An 18447-nucleotide genomic window follows, 5' to 3' on the forward strand; every position below is an offset into this window, starting at 1 on the left:
AGGGAACAGACAATTCCTCCGGTTGGCTAAAAGCAGAGGGAGGGGGCGGTGCCAAAACAACCATTCCTCCAATCCGACAAGCCCAGAGGGAACGGGGCGGGGTTTGACGCCGGAAGCGTCGCGCCGCGGTGACGCACATCCGCTTCGCGTCGCACTTCCGCTTCTCCCTTCTCTGAGGGCGGCCGCTCGCTTCGGTCGCTCCGTTCTGCTCCCTTTCCGTTTCATTTCCGTTTCCGTTCCGTTTCATTTCCGTTTCCGTTCCGCTCCCCGCTTTGACGCGGGTGCCGCGGCCCCGAGGCCCGTTTCGTTCGTTCGGAGGGCGGTTCGAGGCCCGGTCCCGGCGGTACCGCAGGCATGGCGCAGTACAAAGGAGCCGCCAGCGAGGCGGGCCGGGCGCTGCAGCTGATGAAGAAGAGGGAGCGGCAGAGGGAACACATGGAGCAGCTCCGGCAGCGCATCGCTGAGGTGGGGGGGGGTCGTTATGGGGGGAAGGGGGGGAGATATGGGGGGGAGTGGGGTCTTATGGGGTCGTTATGGGGGGAATGGGGTTCTATGGGGGTTTATGGGGTCGTTATGGGGGGGAATGGGGGGAGATATGGGGGGGAATGGGGTTCTATGGGGGGTTATGGGGTCGTTATGGGGGGGAATGGGGGGAGATATGGGGGGGAATGGGGTTCTATGGGGGGTTATGGGGTCGTTATGGGGGGGAATGGGGGGAGATATGGGGGGAATGGGGTCTTATGGGGTCGTTATGGGGGGAATGGGGTCCTATGGGGGGTTATGGGGTCGGTATTGGGGGGAAGGGGGGGAGATATGGGGGGGGGGTTCTTATGGGGTCGTTATGGGGGGAATGGGGGGAGATATGGGGGGGAATGGGGTCTTATGGGGTCGTTATGGGGGGAATGGGGTTCTATGGGGGGTTATGGGGTCGTTATTGGGGAGAATGGGGGGAGATATGGGGGGAATGGGGTCTTATGGGGTCGTTATGGAGGGAATGGGGTCGTATGGGGGGTTAAGGGGTCGTTATTGGGGGGAATGGGGTCCTTATAGGGGGTTATGGGGGGGAATGGGGGGAGATATGGGGGGAATGGGGTCTTATGGGGTCGTTATGGGGGGGAATGGGGTCCTATTGGGGGTTATGGGGTTGTTATTGTGGGGGGAAAGGGGTCCTTATGGGGTCTTATAGGGGATTATGGGGTCATTATGGGGAGGAATAGGGTTCTATGGGGGGTTAAGGGGTCGTTATTGGGGGAAAGGGGGGGAGATATGGGGAGGAATGGGGTCTTATGGGGTCGTTATGGGGGGAATGGGGTCGTCCTGGGGGTTATGTGGGGAAATGGGGCCGTTATGGGGTCGTTACAGGGGGTAGTGGGGTCCTTTGGGAGGTTATGGGGTCGTTATTGGTAGTAATGAAGTCTTATGGGGGAGGAATGGGGTCCTTATGGGGTCGTAATGGGGTCCTATGGGGGGGAAGGGGGGAGATATGGGGGGAATGGGGTCTTATGGGGTTGTTATGGGGGTAATGGGGTCCTATGGGGGGTTATGGGGTCGTTGTGGGGGGGGAATGGGGTCCTTATGGGGGGTTGTGGGGGGGAATGGGGTCGTTATGGGGGGGAATGGGGTCCTATGGGGGGTTATGGGGTCGTTATTGGGGGGAAGGGGGGGGTATTGGGGGGGAATGGGGTCTTATGGGGTCGTTATGGGGGTATGGGGTCCTATGGGGGGTTATGGGGTCGTTATTGGTAGTAATGAAGTCTTATGGGGGGGGAATGGGGTCCTTATGGGGTCGTTATGGGGGTAATGGGGTCCTATGGGGTCTTAATTGCACCCCCCCACCAGAACAGCCTGAGTCCCCCCCATTACGTTTCCAATCACCCCCATAACTCTGGACTCCTCCCCCCGTTATTTTCAAGTATCCGCCTCTTAATTAACTCTCTCTTCTCCTTAATTAATCTCTCATTTCCTTAATTAACCCCCCTTCTAATTGTGCCCCCCCCAGGAGAACACCTTGAAGCCTCTCCTTTTCTTTCCAATCACTCCCATAACTCTGAACCCCTTTCCCCATTATTTCCAAGTACTTCTTCCTTAATTAACTCCCCTTCTTCCTTTATTAACCTCTCCCCTGCTTAATTAACTCTCCCCTCTAATTGTGTCCCCCCCCCCTCCCCCAGGAGAGCACCCTGAGCCCCCCCATTACGTTTCTAATCACCCCCATAACTCTGAACTTCTCTCCCTATTATTTCCAAGTACTTCCTTCTTAATTAACTTTATCTTTTCCTTAATTCATCTCTCATTTCCTTAATTAACCCCCCCTCTAATTGTGCCCCCCCCCCCCCCAGGAGAACACCCTGAAGGCCAACATAGACAAGAAATTTTCAGCCCATTACGACGCCGTGGAAGCCGAGCTGAAATCCAGCACCGTCGGTGAGCCCCAAAACTCCCCAAATTCACCCCAAAATTCACCCCCAAACCCCCCCCCCTGCCCCCCCCCAACTGATTTTGGGGGGGGGGGTCTCAATGCCGTGCCCCCCCCCCAGGGTTGGTGACGTTGAACGACATGAAGGCAAAGCAGGAGGCGTTGGTGCGGGAGCGCGAGCGGCAGCTGGCCAAGAGGGAGCAGAGCAGGCAGCTGCAGCTGTGAGCCCCAAATCCTGCCTTTTTCAGCCCAAAAATCGCACCTCACACCCCACCCTGATCACCTCTGCCCCCGAAATCCCACATTTTAGCCCCAAAATGCCCCTCCTGTGCCCCAAAATCCCACTTTTCAGCCCCAAAACGACCCCGTTGTGCCCCCAGAGACACAGCAGAACAGGCAGCTGCAAGCCCCAAATGCTGCCTTTTTCAGCCCAAAAATGGCACCTCACGCTCTATCCTGACCACCTTTGCCCCAAAATCCCACATTTTAGCCCCAAAATGCCCCTCCTGTGCCCCAAAATCCCCCATTTTAGCCCCAAAACGACCCCGTTGTGCCCCCAAAGAGGCAGCAGAGCAGGCAGCTGCAGCTGCAAGCCCCAAATCCTGCCTTTTTCAGCCCAAAAATGGCACCTCACACCCCACCCTGATCACTTTTGCCCCCAAAATCCCATTTTTTACCCCCAAAATGCCCCTCCTGTGCTCCGAAATCCCACATTTTAGCCCCAAAACAACCCCATTGTGCCCCCAAAGAGACAGCAGAGCAGGCAGCTGTGAGCCCCAAATGCTGCCTTTTTCAGCCCCAAAATGGCACCTCACGCTCTATCCTGACCACCTTTGCCCCAAAATCCCACATTTTAGCCCCAAAATGCCCCTCCTGTGCTCCAAAATCCCCCATTTTAGCCCCCAAACGACCCCGTTGTGCCCCCAAAGAGACAGCAGAGCAGGCAGCTGCAGCTGTGAGCCCCAAATCCTGCCTTTTTCAGCCCCAAAATCGCACCTCACACCCCACCCTGTCCACCTTTGCCCCCGAAATCCCATTTTTTACCCCCAAAATGGACCTCATGTGCCCCAAAATCCCACTTTTCAGCCCCAAAATGCCCCTCCTGTGCCCCCAAAGAGACAGCAGAGCAGGCAGCTGTGAGCCCCAAATCCTGCCTTTTTCAGCCCAAAAATGGCACCTCACGCTCTATCCTGACCACCTTTGCCCCAAAATCCCACATTTTAGCCCCAAAATGCTCCTCCTGTGCCCCCAAAATCCCACTTGCCCCAAAATGGCCCCATTGTGCCCCCTAAGAGACAGCAGAGCAGGCAGCTGCAGCTGTGAGCCCCAAATCCTGCCTTTTTCAGCCCAAAAATGGCACCTCACACCCCACCCCGATCACCTTTGCCCCCAAAATCCCACATTTTAGCCCCAAAATGCCCCTCCTGTGCCCCAAAATCCCCCATTTTAGCCCCAAAACGACCCCGTTGTGCCACCAAAGAGACAGCAGAGCAGGCAGCTGCAGCTGCAAGCCCCAAATGCTGCCTTTTTCAGCCCAAAAATGGCACTTCCCATCCCTTCCTAATCATCTCTGCCCCCAAATCCCTCTTTTTAGCCCCAAAATGCCCCTCCTGTGCCACCAAAATCCCACTTTTTAGCCCCAAAATGCTGCTCCTGTGCCACCAAAATCCCACTTTTCAGCCCCAAAATGCCCCTCCTGTGCCCCCAAAGAGACAGCAGAGCAGGCAGCTGTGAGCCCCAAATCCTGCCTTTTTCAGCCCAAAAATGGCACCTCACGCTCTATCCTGACCACCTTTGCCCCAAAATCCCACATTTTAGCCCCAAAATGCCCCTCCTGTGCCCCAAAATCCCCCATTTTAGCCCCAAAACGACCCTGTTGTGCCCCCAAAGAGACAGCAGAGCAGGCAGCTGCAGCTGTGAGCCCCAAATCCTGCCTTTTTCAGCCCAAAAATGGCACCTCACACCCCACCCTGATCACGTCTGCCCCAAAATCTCTCTTTTCAGCCCCAAAATGCCCCTCCTGTGCCCCAAAATCCCCCATTTTAGCCCCAAAACGACCCCGTTGTGCCCCCAAAGAGGCAGCAGAGCAGGCAGCTGCAGCTGCAAGCCCCAAATCCTGCCTTTTTCAGCCCAAAAATGGCACCTCACACCCCACCCTGATCACTTTTGCCCCCAAAATCCCATTTTTTACCCCCAAAATGCCCCTCCTGTGCTCCGAAATCCCACATTTTAGCCCCAAAACAACCCCATTGTGCCCCCAAAGAGACAGCAGAGCAGGCAGCTGTGAGCCCCAAATGCTGCCTTTTTCAGCCCAAAAATGGCACCTCACGCTCTATCCTGACCACCTTTGCCCCAAAATCCCACATTTTAGCCCCAAAATGCCCCTCCTGTGCTCCAAAATCCCCCATTTTAGCCCCCAAACGACCCCGTTGTGCCCCCAAAGAGACAGCAGAGCAGGCAGCTGCAGCTGTGAGCCCCAAATCCTGCCTTTTTCAGCCCCAAAATCGCACCTCACACCCCACCCTGTCCACCTTTGCCCCCGAAATCCCATTTTTTACCCCCAAAATGGACCTCATGTGCCCCAAAATCCCACTTTTCAGCCCCAAAATGCCCCTCCTGTGCCCCCAAAGAGACAGCAGAGCAGGCAGCTGTGAGCCCCAAATCCTGCCTTTTTCAGCCCAAAAATGGCACCTCACGCTCTATCCTGACCACCTTTGCCCCAAAATCCCACATTTTAGCCCCAAAATGCTCCTCCTGTGCCCCCAAAATCCCACTTGCCCCAAAATGGCCCCATTGTGCCCCCTAAGAGACAGCAGAGCAGGCAGCTGCAGCTGTGAGCCCCAAATCCTGCCTTTTTCAGCCCAAAAATGGCACCTCACACCCCACCCTGATCACTTTTGCCCCCAAAATCCCATTTTTTACCCCCAAAATGCCCCTCCTGTGCTCCGAAATCCCACATTTTAGCCCCAAAACAACCCCATTGTGCCCCCAAAGAGACAGCAGAGCAGGCAGCTGTGAGCCCCAAATCCTGCCTTTTTCAGCCCAAAAATGGCACTTCCCATTCCCCATTCCCCTTCCTAATCATCTCTGCCCCCAAATCCCTCTTTTCAGCCCCAAAATGCCCCTCCTGTTCCCCCAAATCCCACTTTTTAGCCCCAAAATGGCCCCGTTGTGCCCCCAAAGACACAGCATAGCAGGCAGCTGTGAGCCCCAAATCCTGCCCTTTTTTGCCCCAAAAATGGCACCTCACACCCCATAGCCCCATCCCAGTGCCCCCCAGTGCCCCATAGCCCAATCCCAGTTCCCCATAGCCCCATCCCAGTGCCTCCCAGTGCCCCATAACCCCATCCCAGTGCCTCCCAGTGCCCCATTGCCCTATCCCAGTGCCCCATAGCCCCATCCCAGTGCCACCCAGCACCCCATAACTCCTTCCCAGCACCCCATAACCCCCTCCCACTGTTTCCCACTGTCTCCCAGTGCCCCATAACCCCATCCCAGTGCCACCCAGTGCCCCATAGCCCCATCCCAGTGCCCCTTAGCCCCATCCCAGTGCCTCCCAGTGCCCCATAGCCCTATCCCAGTGCCCCCCAGTGCCCCGTAGCCCCATCCCAGTGCCCCCCAGCACCCCATAACCTCTTCCCAGCACCCCATAACCCCCTCCCACCATTTCCCAGTGCCCCCCAGTGCCCCATAACCCCATCCCAGTGCCCCATAGCCCCATCCCAGTGCCTCCCAGTGCCCCATAACTCCCTCCCAGTTCCCATAAATCCCTCCCAGTGCCCCATAGCGCCATCCCAGTGCCTCCCAGTGCCCCATAACCTCATCCCAGTGCCCCCCCCATAACCCCCCATAACCCCCCCCCAAAATAGGAAGCTGGAGCGGCTCCGTGAGCGCGCTCGGAAGCAGCAGCAGCGGCGGCAGATCTGCAGCCTCAGCTTCAACCTGGATGAAGAGGAAGAGGAGGAGGGGGGGGAGGGGAAAGCCCCCCCAGGGACCCCCCCAGCGACGGTCAGTGGGGGCAGAGAAACCCTTTGGGGTGGGGGGGAGGCGGGGCCAAGGTGAAGCCCCGCCCCTTTTGCCCATATATGGTGGAACAGGGGAAGTAGAGGCGAAGCTTCATCCCAGCGTGGGTGTGGCCATGTGCTGACTCCGCCCTTTTGCCCATATATGGATGCTGGTAATGGTGCAGGGGCAGGGCTTCAAACTCTGGATGTGACCATGCTGTAGCCCCGCCCCTTTTGCCCATATATGGAGGAACAAGGGAGGGAGAGGCGGGGCTTCATCGCAGTGTGGGTGTGGCCATGTGTTGACTCCACCCCTTTGCCCATATATGGATGCTGGCAACGGTGCAGGGGCAGGGCTTCAGTGCAGATGTGGGCAAGCTGTAGCCCCGCCCCTTTTGCCCATATATGGAGGAACAAGGGAGGGAGAGGCGGGGCTTCATCCCAGCGTGGGTGTGGCCACGTGCTGACTCCACCCCTTTGCCCATATATGGATGCTGGCAACGGTGCAGGGGCAGGGCTTCAGTGCAGATGTGGGCAAGCTGTAGCCCCGCCCCTTTTGCCCATATATGGAGGAACAGGGGAAGTAGAGGCGGGGCTTCATCCCAGCGTGGGTGTGGCCATGTGCTGACTCCGCCCCTTTGCCCATATATGGATGCGGCAATGGTGCAGGGGCAGGGTTCAAACTGTGGGTGTGACCATGCCGTAGCCCCGCCCTTTTGCCCATATATGGAGGAACAAGGGAGGGAGAGGCGGGGCTTCATCCCAGCGTGGGTGTGGCCACGTGCTGACTCCACCCCTTTGCCCATATATGGATGCTGGCAATGGTGCAGGGGCAGGGCTTCAGTGCAGATGTGGGCAAGCTGTAGCCCCGCCCCTTTTGCCCATATATGGAGCAACAGGGGAAGTAGAGGCGAGGCTTCATCCCAGCGTGGGTGTGGCCATGTGCTGACTCCGCCCCTTTGCCCCTATATGGATGTTGGCAATGGTGCAGGGGCAGGGTTCAAACTGTGGGTGCGACCATGCCGTAGCCCCGCCCATTTTGCCCATATATGGTGGAACAAGGGAGGGAGAGGCGGGGCTTCATCGCAGTGTGGGTGTGGCCACATACTGACTCCGTCCCTTTGCCCATATATAGGGGTCATCTAAGGATGTGGGCGGGGCTTCATAGTCTGGGGGCGTGGCCAACATGTAGCCCTGCCCCCCATGCCTGTTTATTATGGTCCCCTCTGGAGGTGGGCGGGGTTCATACAAGGGGGCGGGGCTTAAGTGGGTGTGCGCACTTGGGGGCGGGGCCAATCCTTAGCCCCGCCCCTTTGCCCATATATAGAGGAGCCCCCCCGGAAGAAGAAGCTGGGGAAGAACCCGGATGTGGACACCAGTTTCCTCCCGGATCGCGACAGGGAGGTGAATTTGGGCCCCAATTTTGGGGTTTTTGGGGTTTTTTTTTGGGGGGGGGGGAGCGTGGATGGGGGGGTGGGAGGCACAGGGTGCCGAGAGCCCCGAACTTTGTGTTTTTCACCCCAAAATGTGGGGTAGGAGGAGGAGAATCGGCTGCGGGAGGAGCTGCGCCAGGAGTGGGAGGCCAAGCAGGAGAAGATCAAAAGTGAGCGGCTGGGGGCTGTGGGGCTGGGATCTATGGGGCTGGGATCTATGGGGCTGGGAGCTGTGGGGCCATGTCCCATAACTGTATGGGGCTGGGGGCTGTGGGGCTGGGAGCTGTGGGGCCGTGCCCCACTGATCTGTGGGGCTGGGATGTATGGGGTCGTGCCCCACTGATCTGTGGGGCTGGGGGCTGTGGGGCTGGGGGCTGTGGGGCTGGGAGCTGTGGGGCCATGCCCCACTGATCTGTGGGGCTGGGATGTATGGGGCTGTGCCCCACTGATCTGTGGGGCTGGGGGCTGTGGGGCTGGGATCTATGGGGCTGGGAGCTGTGGGGCCGTGCCCCACTGATCTGTGGGGCTGGGATGTATGGGGCTGTGCCCCACTGATCTGTGGGGCTGGGATGTATGGGGCTGTGCCCCACTGATCTGTGGGGCTGGGGGCTGTGGGGCTGGGATCTATGGGGCTGGGAGCTGTGGGGCCGTGCCCCACTGATCTGTGGGGCTGGGATGTATGGGGTCGTGCCCCACTGATCTGTGGGGCTGGGGGCTGTGGGGCTGGGGGCTGTGGGGCTGGGAGCTGTGGGGCCATGCCCCACTGATCTGTGGGGCTGGGATGTATGGGGCTGTGCCCCACTGATCTGTGGGGCTGGGATGTATGCGGCTGTGCCCCACTGATCTGTGGGGCTGGGGGCTGTGGGGCTGGGGGCTGTGGGGCTGGGAGCTGTGGGGCCATGCCCCACTGATCTGTGGGGCTGGGATGTATGGGGCTGTGCCCCACTGATCTGTGGGGCTGGGATGTATGCGGCTGTGCCCCACTGATCTGTGGGGCTGGGGGCTGTGGGGCTGGGGGCTGTGGGGCTGGGAGCTGTGGGGCCATGCTCCATAACTGTATGGGGCTGGGAGCTGTGGGGCTGGGAGCTGTGGGGCCGTGCCCCACTGATCTATGGGGCTGGGATGTATGGGGCTGTGCCCCACTGATCTGTGGGGCTGGCAGCTGTGGGGCTGTGCCCCCCTGGTCCGTGGGGCCGGGATCTATGGGGTTGGGAGCTATGGGGCTGTGCCCCACTGATCTGTGGGGCTGGGATCTATGGGGTTGGGAGCTATGGGGCCATGCCCCACAACTGTATGGGGCTGGGTTCTATGGGGCTGGGAGCTATGGGGTTAGGAGCTATGGGGCTGTGCCCCACTGATCTGTGGGGCTGGGATCTGTGGGGCTGGGAGCTATGGGGCCATGCCCCACACTTGTATGGGGCTGGGAGCTGTGGGGCTGGGGGCTGTGGGGCTGGGATCTATGGGGCTGGGAGCTATGGGGCCGTGCCCCACAACTGTATGGGGCTGGGATCTATGGGGCTGGGATGTATGGGGCTGTGCCCCACTGATCTGTGGGGCTGGGAGCTGTGGGATTGGGAGCTATGGGGCCGTGCCCCACAACTGTATGGGGCTGGGATCTATGGGGCTGGGAGCTGTGGGGCTGTGCCCCCCTGGTCCATGGGGCTGGGATCTATGGGGTTGGGAGCTATGGGGCCGTGCCCCACGGATCTCTGGGGCCGGGATCTATGGGGCCATGTTTTATATTTCTATGGGGCTGGAATCTATGGGGCCGTGCCCCACAGAAATATGGGGCTGGAATCTATGGGGCCGTGCCTTATATTTCTGTGGGGCCGGGATCTATGGGGCCATGTTTTATATTTCTCTGGGGCTGGAATCTCTGCGGCTGGGATCTATGGGGCTGTGCCCCACGGATCTCTGGGGCCAGGATCTACGGGGCCGTGCCCCACGGATCTCTGGGGCCGGGATCTACGGGGCCGTGCCCCACGGATCTATGGGGCCGGGATCTATGGGGCCGTGCCCCACGGATCCATGGGGCCGGGATCTATGGGGCCGTGCCCCACGGATCCATGGGGCCGGGATCTATGGGGCCGTGCCCCACGGATCCATGGGGCCGGGATCTATGGGGCCGTGCCCCACGGATCCATGGGGCTGGGATCTATGGGGCCGTGCCCCACGGATCTCTGGGGCCGGGATCTATGGGGCCGTGCCCCACAGATCCATGGGGCCGGGATCTATGGGGCCGTGCCCCACGGATCCATGGGGCCGGGATCTATGGGGCCGTGCCCCACGGATCCATGGGGCTGGGATCTATGGGGCCGTGCCCCACGGATCTCTGGGGCCGGGATCTATGGGGCCGTGCCCCACAGATCCATGGGGCCGGGATCTATGGGGCCGTGCCCCACGGATCCATGGGGCCGGGATCTATGGGGCTGTGCCCCACGGATCCATGGGGCCGGGATCTATGGGGCTGTGCCCCACGGATCCATGGGGCCCCTCATTCTCATTGGCGCAGACGAAGAGATCGAGATCACATTCAGTTACTGGGACGGCTCCGGGCATCGCAGAACTGTTAAGGTTGGGGGGGGGGGGGGGAATTTGGGGTGAATTTGGGGCTTTTTGGGGTTTTTGGGGTGGTGTTTGGATTGTTGGGGTTTTTTTTTGCATGGGGGGGGCGGTTATTATGGGGTTTTGAGAGGGGATTTGGCAATTTTGGGGGGTTTTGGAGGGGTCGTTTGGGGGGGGATTGGGAGGGTTGGAGAGTCTTTATTTTGGGGGGGGGGATTTGGGGTTTTGGGGGGGGATTTGGGGTTTTAAAGGGGGTCTTTTGGGGGATTTATTTTGGAGGGGGGGTTATTTTGGAGGGGGGTTTTTTGGGGGGGTGATTTGGAGGTCTTGGGGCTTTTTTGGGGGGGGGGATTGGAGGGGTCTTCTTGAGGAGAGGTTATTTGGGGAGGGGGGGATTTTGGGGTGGATTTGGGGTTTTTTTTTGGGGGGGGGGCACTTCTGGAAGGGCTTTTTTTGAGGGGGGGTGGGGGTTATTTGCGGGGGGGGTTATTTGGGGCGGATTTGGGGTTTTTTTGGAGGGGGGGGGGGCAAAGATTTTGATCCCCCCCCCCCTGTTTTGGGGTGCAGATGAAGAAGGGCAACACAATGCAGCAGTTCCTGCAGAAAGCTTTGGAGATCCTGCGCCGTGACTTCAGCGAGCTGAGGTGCCGATTAAGTGCTAATTAACGCTGCTAATTAATGAGGAAGGGGGGGGCTGGGTGGTCCTGCTTATTGCTGCCCCTTAATTAATGCTAGGGGCTGGCGCGTTGTTTAGAGGGGGGCATGGCCCTTTAAGAGGAGGCGTGGCCTCGGGTGGAGGCGTGGCCTATCGGTGGGCGTGAGTGATTGGGGGAATGAAAAAGGGGCGTGGCTTGTGGGCTGGGAGGTGGGGCTTCTGGTAGTGGCCAACGTGGGTGGGCGGGGCTTCGGGAGGAGCGGTGGGCGTGGCTTATCAGTGGGCGTGGTCTGTTGGGGGAGAGAAAAGAAGGGGGAGTGGCCTGTTGATGGGGGCGGGGCTTCTTGGTCGGTTGGGGGCGTGGTCTGCCGGAGGGGGTGTGGCTCATTGGGTGTGTGGAAAGGGGGCGTGGTCACGGCTGAGCTGAGGGGGTGTGGCCTGGGGGCTGGGGGCGTGGCTTATTGATTTTGAGTGAGTGTTCGAGTAAGAAGGGGGCGTGGCTTCTGGTTGGACAGGGGGCGTGGTTTGTGGGAGGGGGCGTGGCTCATTGGGTGTGTGGAAAGGGGGCGTGGTCACGAGTGAGCTGAGAGGACGTGGCTTATGTGGGAGCTGGGGGCGTGGCCTGGTGATTTCGAGTGAATCTATTGGGGGAGGAAAAAGGGGGCGTGGCCTCTGGGGGGGAGCTGGGGGCGTGGTCTGCGTGAATGGGGGCGTGGCTTCTGGGTGGTATGGGGGCGTGGTCTGTAGGAAGGGGCGTGGGTTATTGGGCAATTGGAAAGGGGGTGTGGTCAGGAGTGAGGTGAGAGGGCGTGGCTTATGTTGGAGCTGGGGGCGTGGCCTATTGATTTCGAGTGAACCAATTGGTGGATTAAGAAGGGGGCGTGGCCTCTGGGGGGGCTGTGGGCGTGGCCTGCGTGAACGGGGGCGTGGCTTGTGCGGTAGAGCAGGAAAGGGGCGTGGCTTCTGAGCTGGGGGCGTGACTCCCACGATTTGGGAGCTGAAGAAACGGAGGGGCGTGGCCTCCTTGTGGGAGGGGGCGTGGCCTACTGGGAAGGGGGCGTGGCTTTTAGGGAGTGGCTTGCGGTGGTGGGGGGCGTGGCCACGAGGGTGAGAGGGGCGTGGCCTGACTTGGCTCCTCCCCTTCAGGTCGGCGGGGGTGGAGCAGCTGATGTACATCAAGGAGGATCTCATCATCCCACACGTGAGCATTGCCCCCCCCCCTCGTGACGTCATCGCCCCCCCCCTCCCCCCGTGACGTCACAGCCCCGTCGTGACATCACAGCCCCCCCTGCCCCCCCCCCAAGACATCACAGCTGGGTGGTGATGTCACCAACCCCCCCCCAGCCCCCCCCCTGCCGTGATGTCACCCCCCCTGTAGTGACATCATCAGCCCCCCCCCCCCCCCCCAGTGACGTCACTGACCCCCCAATGATGTCACCAACCCCCCCAACCCCCCTGGGCGTCACCAAATCCCCCCCATCATCACCGGCCCCCCCCCCAACATCAATAACCCCCCCCATGACGTCACCAAGTCCCCGCGTGACGTCACCAAATCCCCCCCATCATCACCCCCCCCCCTGACGTCACCAACCCCCCCCCCCCCCCCCCTTAAGACCCCTGCCTGTGATGTCACCAACCCCCCCCCCGTGACGTCACCAAATCCCCCCCCATCATCACCAACCCCCCCCCCCAAGGCCCCCCCGTGATGTCACCACCCCCTCGTGACATCACCAACCACCCTCCCCCCCCAAGGTCACCACCCCCCCCACCCCCACCATGACGTCACCAAATCCCCCCTGTCATCACCAACCCCCCCCCGATGTCACCAACCTTACCCCCTTAAGGCCCCCCCCGTGACGTCACAGCGCCGTTCCCACCTCCTTTCAGGCCACCCAACCCCCCCCCTCCCCGTGACGTCATCAACCCTCAGTGACGTCACCCCCCCCCCCCCCCTTCCCGAAATGTGACGTCACAACCCCCCCCCCCCCCGTGACGTCACAACCCCCCCCAATGACGTCATTTCTTCCTTCCCCCCCCCCCCCAAAACCAACCCAGCATCACAGCTTCTACGACTTCATCGTCACGAAGGCGCGCGGGAAAAGCGGTGAGAGCCCCCAACCTCCCCCCCGTTGTGACGTCATCAACCCCCCCCCGTTGTGACGTCATCGACCCCCCCGTGACGTCATCGACCCCCCCATGATGTCATCGACCCCCCCATGACGTCACGCCGCCCCCCAGGGCCCCTCTTCAACTTCGACGTCCATGACGACGTCAGGCTGCTGAGCGACGCCACCGTGGAGAAGGACGAGGTGGAATGGATGTGTGGGGCTGGGGGACCCGAATGTGTGGGGCTGGGAACCATGGATGTGTGGGGCTGGGGGACGGGGATGTGTGGGGCTGGGAGATGGGGATGTGTGGGGCTGGGGGACCTGGATGTGTGGGGCTGGGAGATGGGGATGTGTGGGGTTGGGAATCATGGATGTGTGGGGCTGGGAACCATGAATGTGTGGGGCTGGGGGACCTGAATGTGTGGGGCTGGGGGACGGGGATGTGTGGGGCTGGGGGACCCGAATGTGTGGGGCTGGGGGACGGGGATGTGTGGGGCTGGGGGACCTGGATGTGTGGGGCTGGGGGACGGGGATGTGTGGGGCTGGGAGACCTGGATGTGTGGGGCTGGGGGACGGGGATGTGTGGGGCTGGGGGACCCGAATGTGTGGGGCTGGGGGACCCGAATGTGTGGGGCTGGGGGACCTGGATGTGTGGGGCTGGGAACCATGGATGTGTGGGGCTGGGGGACCTGGATGTGTGGGGCTGGGAACCATGGATGTGTGGGGCTGGGGGACCTGAATGTGTGGGGCTGGGAACCATGGATGTGTGGGGCTGGGGGACCTGAATGTGTGGGGCTGGGAACCATGGATGTGTGGGGCTGGGGGACCTGAATGTGTGGGGCTGGGAACCATGGATGTGTGGGGCTGGGGGACGGGGATGTGTGGGGCTGGGAACCATGGATGTGTGGGGCTGGGGAACCTGAATGTGTGGGGCTGGGGGACCGGGATGTGTGGGGCTGGGGGACCGGGATGTGTGGGGCTGGGGGACCCGAATGTGTGGGGCTGGGGGACCTGAATGTGTGGGGCTGGGGAACCATGGATGTGTGGGGCTGGGGAACCTGAATGTGTGGGGCTGGGGGACCGGGATGTGTGGGGCTGGGGGACCCGAATGTGTGGGGCTGGGGGACCTGGATGTGTGGGGCTGGGGGACCCGAATGTGTGGGGCTGGGGGACCCGAATGTGTGGGGCTGGGAGACCTGGATGTGTGGGGCTGGGGGACCCGAATGTGTGGGGCTGGGGGACCCGAATGTGTGGGGCTGGGGGACGGGGATGTGTGGGGCTGGGGGACGGGGATGTGTGGGGCTGGGGGACCTGGATGTGTGGGGCTGGGGGACAGGGATGTGTGGGGCTGGGGGACAGGGATGTGTGGGGCTGGGAACCATGGATGTGTGGGGCTGGGGGACCTGGATGTGTGGGGCTGGGGGATGGGGATGTGTGGGGCTGGGGGACCTGAATGTGTGGGGCTGGGAACCATGGATGTGTGGGGCTTTGGAGACGGGGATGTGTGGGGCTGGGGGATGGGGATGTGTGGGGCTGGGGGACCTGAATGTGTGGGGCTGGGAACCATGGATGTGTGGGGCTGGGGAACCTGAATGTGTGGGGCTGGGGGACAGGGATGTGTGGGGCTGGGAGACGTGGATGTGTGGGGCTGGGACCCACAGATCTATGGGGCTGAGGTTTGCAGATCTTAGGGAACAAGATTCATAAATCTGTGGGGCCGAGACCCACGGATCTATGGGGTTGAGACCCGCGGATCTATGGGGCCGAGACCCGCGGATCTATGGGGCCGAGACCCGCGGATCTATGGGGCCGAGACCCGCGGATCTATGGGGCCGAGACCCACGGATCTATGGGGCCGAGACCTGCAGATCTATGGGGCCGAGACCCACAGATCTCTGGGGCTGAGACCCACGGATCTCTGGGGCTGAGACCTGCAGATCTATGGGGCTGAGACCTACAGATCTATGGGGCCGAGACCCGCGGATCTATGGGGCCGAGACCCGCGGATCTATGGGGCCGAGACCCACGGATCTATGGGGCTGCAGATCTGTGGGGCCAAGATTCACAAATCTGTGGGGCCGAGACCCGCGGATCTGTGGGGCCGAGACCTGCAGATCTCTGGGGCTGAGACCCACAGATCTCTGGGGCCGAGACCCACGGATCTCTGGGGCTGAGACCTGCAGATCTATGGGGCCGAGACCCACGGATCTATGGGGCCGAGACCTGCAGATCTATGGGGCCGAGACCCACGGATCTATGGGGCTGAGCCCCCCATAAGTGCCCTCCCCCCCCCCAGTCCCACGCAGGGAAGGTGGTGCTGCGCAGTTGGTACGAGAAGAACAAACACATCTTCCCTGCCAGCCGCTGGGAGCCCTACGACCCCGAGAAGAAGTGGGACAAATACACGGTCAGGGGGGGGGCTATGGGGGGGGGGGGCTTCGGGGGGGGGGAGGGGGCGGTCCGGGGGGGTGCTGGGGGGGGTTAAGAGGGGGATTGGGGGGGTTGGGGGGTGTTTAGGGGGGTCTGGTGGGGGGTAGGGGGCATTGGGGGGGGGATTTGGGGGGGAGTTGGGGGTCTTGGGGGGGGGTCCATTGGGGGGGGGGTGGGGGAGGCTAAGAGAGGGACTGGGGGGTGTTTAGGGGGTCTGGGGGAGGGTAAGGGGGGAGTTGGGGGTCTTGGGTGGGGGGGATTTGGGGGGGGATCCAATGGGGTGCTGGGGGGGGGGTTAAGAGGGGGATTGGGGGGGTTGGGGGGCTTTTAGGGGGGTCTGGTGGGGGGTGGGGGGGATTTGGGGGGGGAGTTGGGGGTCTTGGGTGGGGGGGATTTGGGGGGGGTCCAATGGGGTGCTGGGGGGGGTTAAGAGGGGGATTGGGGGGGTTGGGGGGTTTTTAGTGGGGTCTGGTGGGGGGTAGGGAGGATTTGAGGGGGGTTTAGGGGGGAGTTGGGGGTCGTGGGGGGGTTGTTGGGGGGGGGATTTGGGGGGGAGTTGGGGGTCTTGGGGGGGGGTCCATTGGGGTGCTGGGGGGGGGGTTAAGAGGGGGATTGGGGGGGTTGGGGGGCTTTTAGGGGGGTCTGGTGGGGGGTGGGGGGGATTTGGGGGGGAAGTTGGGGGTCTTGGGTGGGGGGGATTTGGGGGGGGTCCAATGGGGTGCTGGGGGGGGGTTAAGAGGGGGATTGGGGGGGTTGGGGGGTTTTTAGGGGGGTCTGGTGGGGGGTAGGGGGGGATTTGGGGGGGGTTTAGGGGGGAGTTGGGGGTCGTGGGGGGGTGGTTGGGGGGGGGATTTGGGGGTCCATTGGGGTGCTGGGGGGGGGGGAGGCTAAGAGGGGGACTGGGGGGTGTTTAGGGGGTCTGGTGGGGGGTGGGGGGGATTTGGGGGAGGATTAGGGGTGAGTTGGGGGTCTTGGTGGGGGCTTTGGGGGGTGGGGTCCGGAGGGGTGCTGGGGGGGGGGGGGGGGGTAAGAGGGGGATTGGGGGGGTTGGAGGGTTTTTAGTGGGGTCTGGTGGGGGGTAGGGGGCATTTGGGGGGGTTTAGGGGGGAGTTGGGAGTCTTGGGTGGGGGGGATTTGGGGGGGGGTCCATTGGGGTGCTGGGGGGGGGTTAAGAGGGGGATTGGGGGGGTTGGGGGGTGTTTAGGGGGGTCTGGTGGGGGGTGGGGGGGATTTGGGGGGGGTTTAGGGGGGAGTTGGGGGTCGTGGGGGGGTGGTTTGGGGGGGGGATTTATGGGGGGGATTTGGGGGGGGGTCCATTGGGGTGCTGGGGGGGGGTTGGGGGAGGCTAAGAGGGGGACTGGGGGGGGTTTGGTGGGGGGTAGGGGGGATTTGGGGGGGGTTGAGGGGGGAGTTGGGGGTCGTGGGGGGGTGGTTGGGGGGGATTTGGGGGGGGTCCATTGGGGTGCTGGGGGGGGGGGTTGGGGGGTGTTTAGGGGGTCTGGTGGGGGGTAGGGGGGATTTGGGGGGGGTTTAGGGGGGGTTTAGGGGGGAGTTGGGGGTCTTGGGGGGGTGGTTGGGGGGGGAATTGGGGGAGGGATTTTGGGGGGGTCCATTGGGGTGCTGGGGGGGGGTTGGGGGAGGCTAAGAGGGGGACTGGGGGGTGTTTAGGGGGTCTGGGGGAGGGTAAGGGGGGAGTTGGGGGGTCTTGGGGGGGGTCTGGGGGAGGAGGCTTCGGGGGGGGATTTGGGGGGGGTCCGGAGGGGTGCTGGGGGGGGGGTTAAGAGGGAGATTGGGGGGTCTGGGGGGGTTTGGGGGGGATTTGGGGGAAGATTAGGGGTGAGTTGGGGGTCTTAGGGGGGTCTTTGGGGGGGGGGGTCTGGAGGGTGCTGGGGGGGGGGTTAAGAGGGGGTCTTGGGGGGGGCTTTGGGGAGGGGGTCCATTGGGGTGCTGGGGGGGGGGGGGGTTGGGATGTCTGGTGGGGGTAGGAGGGATTTGGGGTGAGTTGGGGGTCTTAGGGGGGGCTTTGGGGGGGGGTCCGGAGGGGTGCTGAAGGGGGTGTGGGGGGCCTAGGGGTCTTGGGGGGGGGTTTTGGGGGGGGGGTCCGGAGTGGTGCTGGGGGGGGGTTGGGGGAGGCTAAGATGGGGACTGGGGGGGGTTGGGGGGTGTTTAGGGGGTCTGGTGGGGGGGATTTGTGGGGGGGATTAGGGGGGAGTTGGGGGTCTTAGGGGGGGGCTTTGGGGGGGGGTCTGGAGGGATGCTGGGGGGGGAGGGGTTAAGAGGGGGATTGGGGGGGGGATTAGGGGGGACTGGGGGTTGTGGGGGAGTTGGGGGGTTTATGGGGGGGGTTGGAGTTCTGGGGGGGGGCTTTGGGGGGTCTGAAGGGGATTGGAGGAGGAGGGGGGGGGTCTGGGGGGGCTTCAAGGGGGGACTGAGGGGGATATGGGGGGGTTTGGGGGATTTAGGGGGGATCTGGGTAGGGGGGGCTTTGAGGGGAGTTTGGGGGGGGGGCTTGGGGGGGGTCTGAAGGGGATTGGAGGAGATTGGGGGGGATTTGAGGGGGGGTCTGGGGGGCTTTGGGAGTGATGGGGGGGATTGGGGGGATGAGGAAGTAGGGGGGTGGGGGGAATTGTGGGGGGGGGTCTTTTAAGGTGGTTTGGGGGGGGGTGGGGGGCTGGGCAAACTGTGTCCCCCCAGCACTGACCTGAACCCCCCCCCCCCAAATTTCTCTTCCAGATCCGTTGAGCTTCTGCCCCCCCCCCATCTTCCATCACCCCCCAGACCCCCATCGTGCCCCCCCCCCCAAAATAAAACCTCCATTGGGGTTTAACGGTGGCTT

The 18447-nt window shown here is 62.2% G+C and overlaps 1 protein-coding gene across 1 annotated transcript; it reads left to right on the forward strand.

The window, feature by feature from the left end:
* The first annotated feature begins 118 nt into the window (after nt 1-118).
* FAM50A (family with sequence similarity 50 member A) lies at nt 119-18423 on the forward strand. The gene is made up of 13 exons (XM_090126832.1): nt 119-465; nt 2340-2424; nt 2538-2637; nt 6286-6434; nt 7748-7824; nt 7957-8023; nt 10366-10427; nt 10986-11062; nt 12220-12274; nt 13129-13177; nt 13312-13382; nt 15478-15588; nt 18345-18423. Exons 1-13 carry the CDS (start codon nt 355-357, stop codon nt 18351-18353), a joined length of 1023 nt encoding a protein of 340 aa, XP_089982958.1. The 5' UTR covers nt 119-354; the 3' UTR covers nt 18354-18423.
* The last annotated feature ends 24 nt before the right edge of the window (nt 18424-18447 follow it).

This window comes from Phasianus colchicus, chromosome 29 (genome assembly GCF_987193195.1).
Source record: "Phasianus colchicus chromosome 29, bPhaCol1.hap1.1, whole genome shotgun sequence".
Classification (NCBI taxonomy): Eukaryota; Metazoa; Chordata; class Aves; order Galliformes; family Phasianidae; genus Phasianus; species Phasianus colchicus.